The sequence below is a fragment of the Zingiber officinale genome, chromosome 9B (genome assembly GCF_018446385.1).
Source record: "Zingiber officinale cultivar Zhangliang chromosome 9B, Zo_v1.1, whole genome shotgun sequence".
NCBI lineage: Eukaryota > Viridiplantae > Streptophyta > Magnoliopsida > Zingiberales > Zingiberaceae > Zingiber > Zingiber officinale.
Window position 1 is genome coordinate 12802027 of NC_056003.1, and position 16905 is coordinate 12818931.

At 36.9% G+C, this 16905-nt stretch overlaps 4 protein-coding genes across 7 annotated transcripts; 3 read left to right on the forward strand and 1 right to left on the reverse strand.

The window, feature by feature from the left end:
* The first annotated feature begins 169 nt into the window (after nucleotides 1-169).
* On the forward strand, nucleotides 170-6319 carry LOC122023551 (actin-related protein 2/3 complex subunit 4). Its single transcript, XM_042581703.1, has 8 exons — nucleotides 170-328; nucleotides 474-539; nucleotides 1188-1240; nucleotides 1617-1644; nucleotides 3525-3599; nucleotides 4033-4137; nucleotides 5781-5870; nucleotides 6033-6319. The coding sequence occupies exons 1-8, from the start codon at nucleotides 326-328 to the stop codon at nucleotides 6120-6122; spliced, it is 510 nt and encodes a 169-aa protein (XP_042437637.1). The 5' UTR covers nucleotides 170-325; the 3' UTR covers nucleotides 6123-6319.
* Nucleotides 6320-7405: 1086 nt separating this feature from the next.
* Nucleotides 7406-8945, forward strand: LOC122024644 (dnaJ homolog subfamily B member 5-like). Of its 3 annotated transcripts, none has more exons than XM_042583299.1 (2): nucleotides 7406-7507; nucleotides 7842-8945. In XM_042583299.1, the coding sequence occupies exon 2, from the start codon at nucleotides 7857-7859 to the stop codon at nucleotides 8652-8654; it is 798 nt and encodes a 265-aa protein (XP_042439233.1). In that variant the 5' UTR covers nucleotides 7406-7507; nucleotides 7842-7856; the 3' UTR covers nucleotides 8655-8945. The 3 variants fall into 3 exon arrangements, with proteins under 3 accessions (XP_042439233.1, XP_042439236.1, XP_042439234.1); XM_042583302.1 differs by having other exon boundaries at nucleotides 7412-8365; nucleotides 8502-8945; XM_042583300.1 differs by having other exon boundaries at nucleotides 7412-7507; nucleotides 7811-8945.
* Nucleotides 8946-9171: 226 nt separating this feature from the next.
* Nucleotides 9172-15864, reverse strand: LOC122023671 (bidirectional sugar transporter SWEET14-like). 2 transcript variants are annotated; one of them, XM_042581925.1, is made up of 7 exons: nucleotides 15727-15864; nucleotides 15506-15643; nucleotides 10473-10509; nucleotides 10145-10355; nucleotides 9903-10064; nucleotides 9699-9818; nucleotides 9172-9629 (listed from the first exon to the last, which is right to left on the reverse strand). In XM_042581925.1, exons 3-7 carry the CDS (start codon nucleotides 10490-10492, stop codon nucleotides 9339-9341), a joined length of 804 nt encoding a protein of 267 aa, XP_042437859.1. In that variant the 5' UTR covers nucleotides 10493-10509; nucleotides 15506-15643; nucleotides 15727-15864; the 3' UTR covers nucleotides 9172-9338. The 2 variants fall into 2 exon arrangements, with proteins under 2 accessions (XP_042437859.1, XP_042437858.1); XM_042581924.1 differs by having other exon boundaries at nucleotides 15717-15858.
* Nucleotides 15515-16851, forward strand: LOC122022822 (delta(3,5)-Delta(2,4)-dienoyl-CoA isomerase, peroxisomal). Its single transcript, XM_042580937.1, has 3 exons — nucleotides 15515-15545; nucleotides 15700-16446; nucleotides 16517-16851. Exons 1-3 carry the CDS (start codon nucleotides 15515-15517, stop codon nucleotides 16705-16707), a joined length of 969 nt encoding a protein of 322 aa, XP_042436871.1. The 3' UTR covers nucleotides 16708-16851.
* The last annotated feature ends 54 nt before the right edge of the window (nucleotides 16852-16905 follow it).

Genomic DNA, 16905 nt, shown 5'->3' on the forward strand with positions numbered 1-16905 from the left:
ATCGGAGAAACCTAAACTAATAATTGCGGTAGGGTGAAGATTTTTGTAGTTTTTAACTTCTGCCAATTTTGAAATTCTATGGATTTCTTTAGAAAACTATGATCTGCATTCTACAAGGGGTAAAATAAAAAATTCCCTATTAGGAACTAGGAAGTAGGTGCCAAGTGAGAAATCAGCCAGTTTGAGTCTTGATTTGCCGGATTACTGCGAAAAAAAAAGCTCGTTTTTTTTGTTTCAGGCTTCGCTTTTTTCGTCGGGTTTACTGCGGCGGAAGAAGCGGTGGAAGCGATCCAGCTTCAGCCGCCGTCGCGGCTGCCGCTCCTCCATGGTTAGTATTCAGATCCGATCGCCTCGTTCCTCTTCTCCGGCGTTTTCCTCGAATCCACGGATTTGTTCGAGACCTTCGTTTCATCCAATTTCGTGTTGGATTGTCTACATTTTCTGTTAACCTTTTGTTTGGAAATAATTACCAGGCAAATTCTCTTCGATTGTATTTGACCTGCATCCGCAACACCCTCGATGCGGCGATGTGCCTTCAGGTACCCAGGATTGCCTCTACGCGTTCTGATTAGTCCTACGATTTGATCTGTTTCATTATATTATACGAAAATAAGATGATTTGGTGGCCTCTTCAAGTTTTGTTTTTTCACTAGGGATCGAGATTGCCACATTATCTGTGGTTGGTAAAGCGCATAGAAATGGAAGTTTGGGGATTTTTTGAGTTCATACTTGTTAAACTTGATTGTGGTTTGCCCTGTTTAGAACTTTAGATCACTATCAGTCCGTCTCTTGAATTTCGTACTTGTTTAGCTGTGTTTCTGAAGCTTCAAAAACTATTGTTGCAATCAAAAGTCCAAGGATATAGCAAGAGGACCTCAGAGGTTTGCAATTTGGTGTCAGTTTTCATGGGAACCACATATACACTTTGGTTGATATTCAACAGAAATTTTGATTAAAAAAATGCTGATTCTAGGTCATCCTAATTATTTGCATAATTATAAATTAAAGAATGATGCTGTTGTTTGGCTCTCAAATTGTTCTCTGAAGTTCCTGTTGAAGTTAATTTTTGGTATCTTGGTGATGATTAGTAAAGCATGTTTTAATGTTGAAGAGTTTTAAAATTTTCTTTGCTCTGAATTTTTCATTAATGCGCCACTGCTTATACTGCATATTTTGGTTCTTTCCAGAATTTCCCTTGCCAAGAAGTTGAAAGACATAACAAGCCAGAAGTCGAACTGAAGTAAGTACTAGTGTTTATTTTCTATTCAGATTTGGCACACCGGCAGTGTGGGCAAGCTTATTTTTATTAACAATTGGTGAAAAAGGAAGTGAATTATGATTAGTATGATAAACACTGAACTACTTTACAAACAATCAGACATAGCTGATGTCAAATGAGAGTCCATATATATGTTTCTGAATTATCAGTGAAAGGATAGGTTCATGTTAGTCCATAAAATTAAATTTTTGTTACTATTCTTATTCATATTTTTATCTTTCAACATAATGTTGACTGCATATAGATTTGTCAAACTCTGGTTGATCAATGGGGTGTATATCTTGATTTTTTTTTTTATTTCTTTTCATGGACCTGATATTTCTTTTGCATTTGGCAGGACAAGCCCAGAGCTTTTGCTAAATCCGGTAACATATCTTTGTGCACAAGGTTTTCATGTCTGCTAATTGGTAGAGACTAATGATGCTCAAAATTCATGAACCATGAAATCCTAAGCAATTGTGATTCTTTTCTTCTCTGGATTTGGAATTTTTTACCTACTATATAAATCTTGGAGATGCAGTATTTTACTATATGCTATATGGCATATTCAAGATGTTTCTCTTTGATCAATTCTTGCTTTTCATTTTGCAGTACAACATTTTCATTAAAATTGAAGCCTGTGTAACATGAAGACATTTAGGAGAAATCTTTGCCTTCCTCTACTCTAATTCAAACATCTTTCCAGCCTTTTCTCAACTGGTTCATAATAAGTCCAAACCTCATCGTCTACACATTTTCTCATATATTTGTTCCACTAGGTGGATGCAAATAACTTGATAATAGTACAAGGTACCATATAGGCTTTTAATCCTCACCTTCTATCTCATTTGAAGTTTGTTGTCTTTACACCTATTTATCTAATTTGGTCGTGCATTTTACCAATCCTCCAACAGCTAAAATTACTTTTTTGGTGTCTTAAGATTTATTTTATGACTGGATCTAGTGTCCCCGTCTTTCTCATGTTGGAGTTTGCTCATATAATGTAATAAAAGAAAGCGAAGCTGGATTATGCATGATACAAGTTGATTTGTTAATGGACATATGTGCATCACACATTCGTTTTCCTCCATTTATTATGCTTATTAGAAAATAATAACTCACATAATAGTTGGGGAAATAACTTCAAGCAAAGAGTTATTTCTTCCATTGAGGTTATTTAATATAGAATATTGCCTTTTCTTTCAACTCTCTAGTGAGGTTATATGGAGAATTTTAGAAAAGAGAGGTGTTAGCGTAACATATATTGAACTAATTAAGGATATGTATGAGGATGTAACGACCAGAGTAAAGACTTTAGGCGGAGTAACTGAAGCATTTCCAATAAAGATAGGGTTACATCAAGGATCAGCCCTAAGTCCCTATCTTTTTACACTAATTATGGATGAACTCACTGCGCATATTCAAGACACAGTACCGTGGTGCATGTTGTTTGCAGATGATATTATTTTGATAGATGAGACACGTGAAGGAGTAAATGCTAAGCTAGAATCTTGGAGGAAAACACTAGAAGGGAAAGGTTTTAAGCTTAGTAGATTAAAGACAGAATATATGGAATTTAAATTTAACAATATTAGAAGTAATGAAACAATTGTTAAGATAGGAGAGGACGAGTTGCCCGGAACCGAGAAATTTAAATATTTAGGATCATTTTTACAATATGATGGAGGGATTGAGAGAGACGTCTTACATAGAATACAAGCAGGATGGGTGAAATGGAGGGGAGCGTCGGGTGTTTTATGTTGAGGACAAACTCCGAGAGACATGTTTAAGATGATATAGACATGTACTTAGACGACCAATAAATGCTCCAGTTAGGCGATGTGAAACTATGATAAACATGCATATCAAACGAGGAAGAGGAAGACCAAAAAAGACTTGGTTAGCAACAATAAAACAAGATAAAATTTATTTAAATATAGATGATGATATAATAGGTGATAGAGCTCAATGGCGTAAAAGGATTCATACAGCCGACCCACCTAGTGGGAAAAAGCTTGGTTGTTGTTGTTGTTGTTGTTGTGTTGATCATCACTGCAATTGCCTTAGAAGTTAGAACCATGTTGAATACTTCAATACCGTGTTTAAGTAACTAACATGAGATTAAAATTACCCAGATAATGGGATATCTCTTTGTGATATTATTCAATGCCAACTATTTGATAAATATATTAACCCTCGCCTACCAATTTGATGGAATATTTTGTACTCTATATACAAAATGTTAGTTGTTGTAATTCTATTACAGGTTTTGATATGCCGGAATGAAGCAGAGAAATGCTTGATCGAGACATCAATAAATTCAATTCGAATAAGTTTGAAGGTGCAATTGGATGGCTAGTTTATATTCCTTTTTTGTTATTTCAAGCAAATTTGTTTTCTTATCTCAACTAGCAGGTATCTTCAGTTGTTAAGTACAATTGTAGTTGTATCTTTTGTTGATCATATTCTAGACATGGACCTCTTTGTCCAAATTACTACCATTTGCTCACAGCTTCATTGTTCTTTAATGCATGTGTCCATAATGAATTTAATTCTTTTAAAAATTGTTTTGATAGATTGAAGTTTGTCAGATGTAAAATCTTCCATCTTTTTAACATAGTTGTGTATCAAAGTTTACAATTTTGTTGACATATTTTTCAAGTAGTGTTCTATGCTGTAGACTTCCATGTTCTTATATATATATATATGAAAATCACACTGCTTAAGTAACTGTGACAGCAATCTTTTATATATTCCTGTCGTCTCTAGTATAGGTGAAGCAGTCAGACGAGCTTGAGAATATCCTTGCCAAAAAATTCCTTCGCTTTTTGTCAATGAGGGCAGAGTCATTCCAAGTGCTGAGAAGAAAACCTGTGCAGGTTCTAATCATTTTCTATACTTGACACATATATACCTGACTATTATTATGTGCAAAATGACAGTATCTGCTTTGTCTCCTATCTGAAAAAGTATTCTGTGTCTTTTCTTTCTTTTATGAGTTAGCAAATATTTCCCATCCATTAGTATTTGTCAAGTGTACCATGGTGTTGTCTCTGCTCCCTTCTCTCCCATTGTTTAAAATTTTTCATATGATTTCAATCTTTGTTTTTTTTAGTTTTACAGTTATAACCAGTTGAATGGTCTGCCTGTAGAAGCCTATGCGGTTAGTCTATCACCAAACAGGAAGTTTTCAAAAAGGAAAATTTTAAAAATGTAAGACCAATCTGAAGCATCACACGTACACAACACTGCCCATGTCTTATCAGACTGTTCAAGCTTAGGGTAATCTAGTTAATCCTAATTTTGCCAGTTTACCTATGTGCAACCTCATCCAAGGTATGTGTGTGCATATTACTGACAACGATGCAGTGGCATAATTAATGGTCTTTATAGCCAGTCAAATTTATCTGTGATAATAGTCCAATTCTACCAGTTTGTTAAACCAAAATGACATCTGCATCTATTACTCAATCAACACAGCACATGGTTCAGCCAGTGTGGTTTAGAGGGGAACAATCCCCTTTTTTTTGAGCTGGACAAGACCTTAAAGTTGATGCCAAATAACCAAAGAGAACAATGTTCACAGAAAGGAGAGTTCTGCTGTGAAAATTGGAAACAAATTTTTTTATTGGACTCGGCGTGTCATAACTGTTTGTTTACTGTAGAATTTCACAAGTTATTCTGGATTCTTAAAGAAAAGACATTGAAAAACTTAGATTTGTTTTACTTTGGTGGCTGAAAAGATTGGAGGGTGAGGGAAGGATCACAATGCACAAATTGCATATGGATCAAGATATATATATTTTTTGGTTACTTACCTTCCCCCTCTTTTCTCTCCTACTGATCCACTCAAACAAACTAAGCATTCTAAGGTATGGCATGGATTTCAGTGGTGAGAAGTTAATTCAGTTCCTGAAAGCATGACGAACTTGGAAAGTGTGCAGTAGTATGGTTCCACACTTTGACCGGAGTGATACGAATTTAGTTATGTCATGCAGAAACTCAGCTCTCTTAAAAACTAAAATGAAGTTTTAGTCCTATAATTCGTGTCCACATAGTTTGTTTCCTGTAAAGATAAGTCAATAGCAATTAGAAAGATAATTGAATTAAAACTTTGGATTAGCAAGTTATAACAATATAATAATTTTTTTAATTAATGATTATACTTCTCTAGTACCAAAATGAATATTATGCTTCAGATAAGAGCATTGATTCTTCTAGCGTCTAGTAGCATCAGTGAAACAATGCAATAAATTACTTGTTGTGTAGAAACTTAGCACTGTTAAAAATGTGCCGAGATCAACTAAAATGAAATGGAGTTTTAGTGAGAGCATTGATTTTCATAGCATCCAATAATATCTGTGAAACCCTGTAGTAAATCACTTACAAAATTGTGGCCAAGTTCTCCAACTTCTAATAGTGTTCTTTAGTCGGTTATACTGCACTGGCTTCGATCAAGTAATTGGTATTGTTTAATTCAGATACTTTCACTAATTAAATTTCTGGTTTAAATTGCTATCAGGGTTATGATATCAGTTTCCTCATAACGAATTACCACTGCGAGGACATGCACAAGCATAAGCTTATTGACTTCATCGTGCAATTTATGGAGGTAGAGAAGCCTCAGCCATATTTACTTCCAGTCATACTGTAACAGTTGTTACTAACTGAACTGAAAACCATCAACTAAGATTTTTTTTTGGTTCATTTTTTCATCCAATGATAAATCTTTCGAGAGTCATGTCATTCTCATCCCTGTTTCTCATGTCGTTAGGACATCGACAAGGAGATCAGTGAGCTAAAATTATCAGTAAACACAAGAGGACGTCTAGTAGCCACAGAATTTCTGAAGCAGTTCGTTTGAATTCGACTTTGCACCAGAAAATGGAGGGACTGGCAACTTCATTATTGAAGATCACTGCACGCTTCAGCAAAGAATTGTTTAGTGCATTGTTGTATTGTTTTGCATGTTCCTGTTCTTTTGATGCTGAACATTTTTTTTATGTCACTGCTTGATGTAGGATTTTATAGGGATAAAATGGAATTAATTTCTTTTCTATAGCCACGGTGTTGATAGAAACATTAATTTAAACAATTATTCTAATGAAGAGATTAAGTGGAGAATCCTCTATTTTTGCCTCTAATTTAATTTTTCAAAATTGTTTGATATAGTTTAAATTTTGATTAAAATATAATTGATGACAAAATAATTTAATAAAAAATTATGTAGATTTTTAACCAAGGATCCCAAATGATTATAATAATCAAATGCAAACAGTAAGTATGGTTCTGTATCAATTATAGAAAGATAATATTAAGAAATGTAGATAATTCTAATAATGAGAAAATTATGTTTTTCGGTCCTGTAATTTACACTTGTATCAAGTTTAGTGTTGTTATGAGTTAATTTATATTTTTAGTCTTGTAATTTATAATATTTCTCAATTTTAGTCATTTTTCTTCAAAATTAAAATTTTTCATTGAAAAATATCTAGTTGGGGGCCTGAATAAAAAAAGTCATATGAGTAAAAAAAAAAAAAAATCAAAATTCCTAAATTTAATTTACAACTCAACATTTTCCGATTGAAAATTTTAATTTTAGAGAAAAAGGATTAAAATTTAAATATATTATAAGTTACACGACTAAAAATATAAATTGACTTATAACAAAGCTAAAATTGAAACATGTACAAATTACATGACCGAAAATATGATTTTCTCTCCTAATCATCTATCAAGTATGAAAATTAGGAATTTGACTTAATTATAATATTTTTACTTTAGTAAAATTGAATGCAAAAATATCTATATTTGTTTAAAAAATTATATATTAGATCCGAAACAGATTTTTTTATTTTTTTCACCTTATTGGGTTTTATGTATTTTTCATAGCTATATTACTATCAATAAATATTTATAGGATGACTTGGTCTCCTTATTGGCTGGTCAATAAAAAAATTAAGTTGAAGAAGAAAAAACAAACACATAATATTTTTACCAAAACAAAACAAAATAGAATATTATTTTTAAAAATAGATCATTAAATTTATTATTATTTAAAAATTATTATTATTCATTAGAATAATTCAGAGAAATCAGTTAAATTTTATATGGTTAAATAAAGATATCATGTAGCCTTTCTTCTTTGCCTTCCTCGCGCCTCCTAAACTGGCCGTCGGGTGTCAGAGACCGTGCGTGGTTTAGGGTTTAGAGGATTCTCCGAAAGCATTCGATTTCTCCTATTGACAGGTAGGTTCTCGAACCACTGATCGAAATCTACTTTTTCTGTTCTCCTGTGTCCATTCTTTCGGTCGTAACTTCGCGTTTTCATCTTCCGGGTTTAGAGGATTTTGAATTGTTCACAATGTCAATGCGTTCGATTTCATGTTTGCAATGATTCGGCTAATATTTTGGTGTTTATATTATGCTAGTCGTCAATTTTTACCCTTCTTTCGTCGTTTGGAACTTTCGATTCATTCCGGGGAGATTTTTTTGTGCCGCATTGATCGAAATCTCAGACTCGCTGCTAATTGTTCATCAAGTTCAATTTAGGGTTTAGGGTAAAGCAGCATTGCATTCACAGGAAGAAGGCTAAAGAATGGCAGATAGCAAGGATCAAGCCCTCAGGGCAAAAGAGATCGCCGAGAAGAAATTGGCCGAAAACGATCTCATCGGCGCCAAGAAATTTGCCCTGGAGGCCCAAACTCTCTTCCCGGCTCTCGAAGGCCTGGTTCAGTTGACTGCGACTCTCGACGTTTGCATTGCGTCTCAGAGCAAGGTTGACGGGGAGAAGGATTGGCACGCCATTCTCCGCGTGAACTCCGGAGCAGACGAAGACACAGTGAGGAAACAATACAGAAAGCTGGCTCTCCTGCTTCATCCCGACAAGAACAAATCTGCCGCTGCTGAAGATGCTTTCAAGCTGATTTCACAGGCATGGAGTGTGTTATCTGATAAGTCCAGGAGAACACTTGAGGACTCGCAGGAAGCTTCCCAACCAAACAACAAAAGAGCTGCTGCTCCTGGCGATGCCAATGGATCTTCCAAATTCTCCAAGAGAAGCAAAGAGCCACCTGCAAGTGCAACATTTTGGACGTCGTGTGATAGGTGTGGAATGCAGTACGAGCATCTCAGAGTGTACCTTAATCTCATTCTTCTCTGCCTTAATTGCCATGCATCTTATGTAGCTACAGCGATAAACCCCCCTAGTGAATTTGTATCCTCAGAGCATACTTCTCTGCAGAGTCAACCAAACTTGCATTGTTTCCAATGGGGGCCTTCTTCTTCTAGAACTGAAGGAGCTGCAAGTGCAAATGTGGTAGAGAAGGCGAAGAGGCACGGGCAGCGGCTAGAAAGGAAGAATGATGTTCTAAAGAGAAAAGCTAGTGCATCCTGACAACGACCACACAGAGGTTTGAATTTTGATTTCTGCTGCAACAAATGAGGAGTAAATGGGAATTCTGTAAATGGGAAACAAAGTAAGCAGTTGAGGGAGTTTTGCCATTTTGATACCAAAAGAGTGGAAATCTGCTGCCTTGAAAGGAAACGCTAAAAAGAAACAAGGACTGAGTGAAGCTGGCAAATAAAAAAACAGCTTATTAGTGAGAAGAGATTGTCATTGATGATGTAAAAGCTTCACATGATGTTCTGTTTGATTTTCTGAATGGTCTTTTGTGAGAGCAAACTATGCCCTTGTGCTGCTGCTATCTATATCTTATGATTCTTTAGAGTTCTTGTTTAACAGTTTGCTTTTTAACTAGTTAATCTTATGGTGTTTATCTTGAATTGTCTGTGTTAAACGCCAGAGTGGCTACCGATAATGACACTTGATAGTCACTTTATATAAATCAAATTCATTGATTTCTTTATTTCTTTTAGACACTCGAAGACATAAATGTTTGATGGCAAGCATATTAAGGAAAATATAAGAGCTTGATTTTTATAATTATAACATAACTAAAAATTTGGTTACTTCAACCAATGGCCCCCTTCCAAATTCCAATCCAGATTAAATTCTTCCTACTAAACATGAATAAAAGACCATATAATTGCATGATACTTATGATATCAAGCTCTCAAACTAAGCTCCTCCATTCATCCCTGAAGATATATCCTCAGTCGCCGCTTTTCCTGTGTCGTCATGATTTGCCTTATCTGCTGAGCAACTGTTCTCGTGATTGCATTCAATCATTTCGAATCGGTTTTCGAATTGGTTCGGTTCAATGCCAAGAGTGGAATTAAGAGGAACAACTGTGATGGCAATCACATGCTCCGGCATGGTTGGGTCCAGAGTGGGCAATTGCCTGGTGGAGACGATCACATACAACACCATCTGTGTTGCGCCAAATATGAGTCCCAAAATGTTTGGAAGCTGGAAGAAATTAACATTGAAGGTGAGGGATGCAACTAAGTCCGATTGATTAATGGATGAATGATTTACCAAGACGTATAAGTCACGAATGAGGAGGCCATAAGCAAACCAAGCGACAGCACTAATTGTGAGGAATAGTGAGAGGTAGAACGGCATGTACTCCACGCTCCTAGTCCGCACGACAAGCCTCTGCATCATCAGGTCACTCATTGTTGATCACAGTACAAAACAACATAATTAAAGTACATTGCAGAGTTTTAGTTTTTCAGTTACAATGATGCTCAGGGGTGCAGCAAAGACGCTAATGGAGAATCCCACACAGATCCAACCTATAACTTTTACTCGCTCGGGGCCGTGAAAAGCAAGTTGTGTTATTAAGATGATTGAACCGAATGAAACCACATTTAATAAGAAGATGATTAGCAAAGTGGAGACCTGCAAAGCCAAGGGTAACTTTGTCAATAATGTGTTTGACGATGTGAATTTAAAAGATAGTGACCCAAATATTTCAATACCCTCATGGCTCTGGGAGCATATATGAGGTATATTGCAGTGTAAAATGTCTCAATGAAGCACCCAAATGCATTAATGGTGATGAGAAGTGTTGCGTCAGTTTTTACGATAGCATAGTAAATCCACAGCATGGCACTGAACAAGGCAACCACATATGGAACTGACTGAAACCCCTCCGTTGATCTCATTCTATACACACGGTAGAATGTTGGACTGTGATGTAAAGAATTAAAACAAGTTCAATCATATTCAAATCCAAAAATACTATGAAGATAAGTTGGAAATTGTCTCAAAGAAGGGGGAAAAAGTTAGTAACATATATGTACTCACAGTGGAGCAAGATAAACCATGAACGAGATTATGCTACCTGCAAATAAAGTGGATATCAATCAGCAATTTGGCATCAAAATGAAGGCAGATAAGCTTTGTGAACAGCAATTTAGCATCAAAATGTAGGACAATAAACTCTCTAGATTTGCCATTCACATTAACATATTTTAGTATTTGGCATTTGAAAGTTAAGCTGTACAGCCTGTACTTGTATGTACAAAAAAACAAAATGGCATAACCTAGTCTCATAAAATCCTCTGCAAGCAGCGAAACAAGTTCCAAATATGAACTGGATAAGAATTTAAAAATAAAAATGCATCAAGGCGGCAATAATCGTTTATGGGGGAAATATAATGTTTTTCTACCTTGAAAATTATAACTTTGAGAAAAAATGAAGGAAAAAAAGAATCTATTTATGAACCAATGATTGTAGTATTGTACCAATAATGCCAAAGGCAAATGCCAAAGGATGGTCCAAGGACAGGTCTGCCATTCTGTCTTTCAAATTGAAGAAGAGGCAGGAGGAAAGCAAGAGTGAGGGTTTTGCTCCTCTCTGTTGATCCCTCCTTAGCACTTGACGAATATGATTTCTAGAGGTCTATTATATAGAAGAGCCAAAGGGTTGTGTCTCCTTCTTTAGGGATATACCCATTGTTAGGAATTCTCGGATCACCAAACTTGCAATAGAAATTGTGTATCCATGCAGAAATCAAAAGATGAATGTACTTGTGTACATAGCCAATTATTTAACTTGTTGATAAGGGCACGACATAACGACAATAGCAATTACTTCTAATGTGGTTTATGATACTTTGTTAGGAAAAGGTTCATGTCAGGTATGTGTCTAAAAACTTATCATCATCTCCTTGATTTAAGTGAACAAGAGTCTCATACTCTTCTTTAATTATTAGTAGATAACGTGAGGACATGTTGCCATATATCTAGTATCTAATGCTCCTGGATTAATTTCAATTGTAAGGGAAGTCTATAAACATTTTTGTCCTCTATTTCCAGAAGATCATGAACTCAAGAACTGTACACGAGTTAGTAGTAAGCTGTATATTGAGTGGTAGAAGCACTAATTAAACTTTAATAATTCGCTTTGACTCATTGGTGTACTTCTGGTATTAACCATTGGAAACCATTTGCTATGCCAAATGAAGATAATGAAGAAATATAATTAGTATATTTTCATTTTGTAGAGTGATTTTTATCTGGACAAAACAGATGATTTTTTGAGCTGTCATCAGATACTTCAAGCAATTATTCAGCTAATCATCATTTAGACCAAATTTATTCACACTCAGAATACAAACTAAGGGTTTTTTTGAAACAAAGGGTTCAATCAAATCTTATGCTAAAATTTGTCATATATAAAGGACAATACATTGTTTAATACATATGACATACTGCGCTTTTGACACTCTCTGTATGAGGCTTATTCAGAAATTGAATATCTTAGAATTCAAAATATATGTAAAACATAGTTATCCTTCTACCAGAGGTGGTATATTTTATGTTTAGAACCTAATGTCCATAGGTTATAAAATAATCAAGGAGTTCTACCAAGCTCCAGATACATTATTCCTTTTCCTATATCCAGATACATTTCTTCTGCTTTCTGCCTTAATATTGTGACAAATAAGGAAAGCATGAGACACAAGACAAGGAAGATATGTCCAGCTTGCATTTTCTCTTGTTGCAATTAGCTTGTTTCTTCTGAGAGTAAGAGGTGTTAATCTAGAGATACTAATTAAGGAAATTAGATAAGTGGTGGACCAGAGAGCATCATCTTAGCTTTAAGTAAATGCCTTGACAATGCATGGTTTCACAAACAGGAAGAACACTATTAATCAAGCTATTAACAACCTAGAATCATCCAACTTTTGGAAAAACCAATGGCATGAACTACTGCAGACATCAGAAAGAGCTCTTCCTAATCCTTGCCTCAGCACATGATGATCCTAACATCTATTTGCTGGCAGAGACCTTGCTTACTTCAGGTATAGTAAAAGTAGAAAAATCCATCATAGGATTTGGAAAATGACTGTATATGTGCATCTTATAGTTTCTGAGGCAGATACAATCCCGCAATAACAATTCATTCTTAAACTTTCATCTTTCCGCCTAATTGTTTGTTGCAAGTTTGTGTCTATATTCCTTATTGGACAAGTGCCCTCAATATATATTTCCTAATTATTTGTGGCACACGGTTGCCCTTGCTTATACTAAGAAACGATAGGAATGTGAGTCATTTATTAGAAACTATATTTTAATTGGATACCAGATATGAGATTTCTCTGAACATCCTGAAAAAATGGGAAATAGTTCAGGTTTAGAGGAACCAAGCACGTCACTACTCAACAGTATTCTTACTGAGGAAGATCATTATATGATGTGCTATATTAATTTATCAGATTGGTGGTCAAACAAACAGGGAAAACATAACTGGTTTTGCCTATGTGACAGACACTCGATGCATCAGCCAAAGTTCTAGTCTGCTATCTACCACTTTACCTATCTCCAACAATATAAATGAGATCATTTTTGCTCCTTATTGTTCCACTACATTTGGAAAAGGATTCTGGAGAGGTCATCAGCGTACTGACCACATTTGTGCTTTGTGGTTAGAAGGAGCAATACTCAATACAGATGACCAGTAGAAATATTGGGTGAACGTTTAGATGGCACTGAATTGACACCTTTCCTGATCCTCGAGGATTTTCTACCATATAGATCTAACTTAGTTTCTAAAAAGGAATGGAATAATGGGAAGGTTGCTGCAACCGGCCATTTGATCAAATAAAGCAATTTTCATGATGTTAAAGAATTATGGGAAGGTTGCTACATATTAATTGGAATCACAGTTAATCAGATGCAACTACCGTTATCTAACTATTCTAGTTCTACTGCATACATGTAAATAGACTAGACAAGGTAAATTGCTTCAGTTTGAATTTATTGAATCAAACAACTACACAAAACACCTTGTCTTCACCTACTTTACTGAATGTAGCCACAAAAAGGAAATTTTCAAAGTTACCAGATCACCTTAACACAATGACTAAATAGCCTGAATGTTTCAGCTCGCCTGCTTCAATACAATTCTAAAACTTAAGGAGCCATAGAGTCATATAATCACAAAGTGGTTTTGGTGGTTCAACAAGAAAAGAACTGGAGGGACTGAGATCCCTACTATACTACTCAGTGTTTGAGAAACCAGACTGGAGTGACCGCCACCAGGGGCAGAGCTTACATAGGCCAAGTGTGGGCAGCTACCCACACTGCCCAGAACCCCATAGGAGCTGTGCATGTTAGAACCATAGCAAAGCAACCATTTGTGGCTGGACACTAAAGCTACTAATGAGTTGTCTTGGTATAATCAATGTAGCATTAGTACAGTTGCTTCCGTTATCTGCAGCATTACAATGTAATAAGACTAATAGCAAATAATATATGATTTATAAGTAACCTATATAGTATAGGCAGACTAACCAGACAATCTCAGTGTAAAGTCAAAAAATATTCTAGTTCATTGAAATTTATAAAGGAGAATTTTGTAGTTAGGGACACGTATAACAGGAAACCTATAAAATGTGCTTATCAATAACAGAAAGTACTAGAGTTGAACTTAGTATAACATTACAATTAGGTAAATCAAGCCTCGCACTCTTAAAATGATTTCAGAAGATAATTCCAATTCTCCTAATAAAAAAACTGAGACATTTAATTTATTGGAGTCAATACTTAGGGATTTCGAGTGAATTGTTAATGTCATTGCTAAAGCAAGATCAGGATATTATGAATGCAATGGATTTGGAACAAGTATGCAAACACCGACTGCAAAATATGAGAGATGATGGTTGGTATTCATTTTTAGAAAATGTTAACTGTTTTTGTCAACGACATTACATTGATGTTCTCAAGATTGATGTTATATTCACACGTTGGGCACCACATGGTCATCCCCATCGTAATCCACCAGAAGTGATAAATTTGCATCACAATCATGTTGATTTATTCTATGGTGTTATTGATATACAACTTTAAGAGTTAAATGATTGTTTCTCAAAGGGAGGTATGAAGTTACTCTTTTGTGTAGCTTATTTGTATTCACAAAACTCATTTTTGGCTTTTGATAAGAAAAAATTGTGTAGCTTATTTGTATTCACAAAACTCATTTTTGGCTTTTGATAAGAAAAAATTGATGTTATTAAGCTGAGTTTTATCCATAACATTTCTCAAGATTTGATCTCCTCATACTTGATGATCAAGTTGAAACTTATATATGTGATATGCGTTCTAACAAAGAATTTCAAGGATTGAAAGACCTTGGTGATCTAGAAGTTAGTTATATCAAAGTCTCAAAGAAAAGTATGGTGTACTCGTTTGTTTATGCTTTTAATATTGATATTAATTCTACTGGCTGCGACTATGAGAGAGTGTTTTCTGTTATGAGAATTGTGAAAGGCATATTGCGCAATCGAATGAGCGATGATCGGATGAACAATAGTCTTATTGTCTGTGTAGAGAAAAATATATTTCTAATAGTTGACAATGAAGCTAGTGTACAAAAGTTTCAAAATATGAAGACTCGAAAAGAACAATTGAAGGATAATTATTTTATGGTGTTTTATGATTACAAGATTTTATATTTTTTTTTACTTTATTAATTATATTATATTGTTGTCGAATCAAAATCCTAGCTCCGCCCCTTACTGACACACCAAGTTAAATAAAGAAACAGTTCAACTGTGAAATTTGTGAACCAGTGGAGCAGTCGGATCAATCCCCAGTCCAGGTTTCAAAACATTATCCATGCCTCTTAAATCTGCAGAGGAGGTAAAACTCCATTTTGTACTTCAACAACTAGTAAAGGGAATGAGCCAAGATAAAACATTTACCAGGAAGGATTAAGTGGTACAATCCCAAACCAATACCCAACACCAACATACTCATATTTTGGCATGTAAAAGTAGCTTGTTGATCAATGATGATGAAAAAACTGATAGATCAAATAATTTTAATTCTACCTGAAACCGATGAGTTTGAGTTCTGTTGGTCTTCAAATTGGTTTGCTTGGGCGGAGGCACCAAACTTCCTGAGCTGGTGTCATGTGGCAAGTTCATGCTGGTTCAGTCGTTCCGCCCCGGAAGAATTGTTAATCATATCTACGTACCAAATACGGAGACAAAATTACCACAATTGCCATTAAGCACGTGATTAGCACAAGGGAGCGAGTACTTTATCCTACTCTCGAGAACGACAGGAACGGAGACTCTGCGAATCGCCATGGCGGACGATGAGATCGAGGCGGCAGAAGCGGCGGCGGCGGAGCTCAAGCGGGGATTCGAGACGCTGGAGGTGACTCAGCCGGACCCCTCGGTCCCCGTGTACTTTCTCTACCTGAACCGCCCGGCCCACCGCAACGCCTTGACTCCCATTTCCTTCGCCGAGCTTCCCCGCGCCCTCGCCCTCCTCGACCGCCTCCCCTCCGCCCGAGCGATCGTGCTCACCGGCCGCGGCCCGCACTTCTGCGCGGGAATTGATCTCTCCTCCCTCGCCTCCCTGGCGTCCGTCCCCTCCGACGACCGCGCCGTCGCCAGCGAGCTCCTCCGCCGCCGGATCCTCGCCCTCCAGTCCGCGATCTCTGCCGTCGAACGGTGCCGGAAGCCGGTGGTCGCTGCGATCCACGGCGCCTGCATCGGCGGAGGGGTGGATCTAGTCGCCGCCTGCGACATCCGGTGCTGCGACGAGGGGGCCTACTTCGCGGTCAAAGAAATAGATCTCGCCCTGGCCGCCGATCTGGGCTCGCTGCAGCGCCTTCCGGCGATCGTCGGGTACGGGAACGCCACAGACATGGCGCTCACTGGGCGGAGGGTGGCGGCGGAGGAGGCAAAGGCGATGGGGCTCGTCACCCGCGTCTTCCCCTCCAGCGCCGCCCTGGCGGCGGGCGTCACCGACCTAGCCAGGGGTAATCTCGCCATTTCATTGCTTTGCATTATCACTAACTATATATTTTTTTAACAAAATTGAATCTACAGGATTGGCTGAGAAATCGACGGTGGCGATGACGGGAACGAAGGCAGTGATGCTGAGGAGCCGAGATCTGACGGTGGACCAGGGCCTAGAGCACGTGGCGACGTGGAACGCTGCGATGCTGATGTCGCGTGACCTGGAGGAAGCCGTCCGGGCCCAGATAGAGAAGCGCAAGCCCAAGTTCTCCAAGCTGTGAGACGACGACTAGGGGTGCTCGTAGTTAGTTAATTACGGTTGAAGCTTATCAGCTCAAGTAAATAATAAGCCAATGAATTGGCTGCTGAATGTGACTTGTAATGAGAAAGTCAAAACATAATAAAAGCTTTAAGATATTCAGCAAGATTGGTGAGCTCTAAACAAATTAAAAGATGAAATGGTGGATGTAATCTAAAAG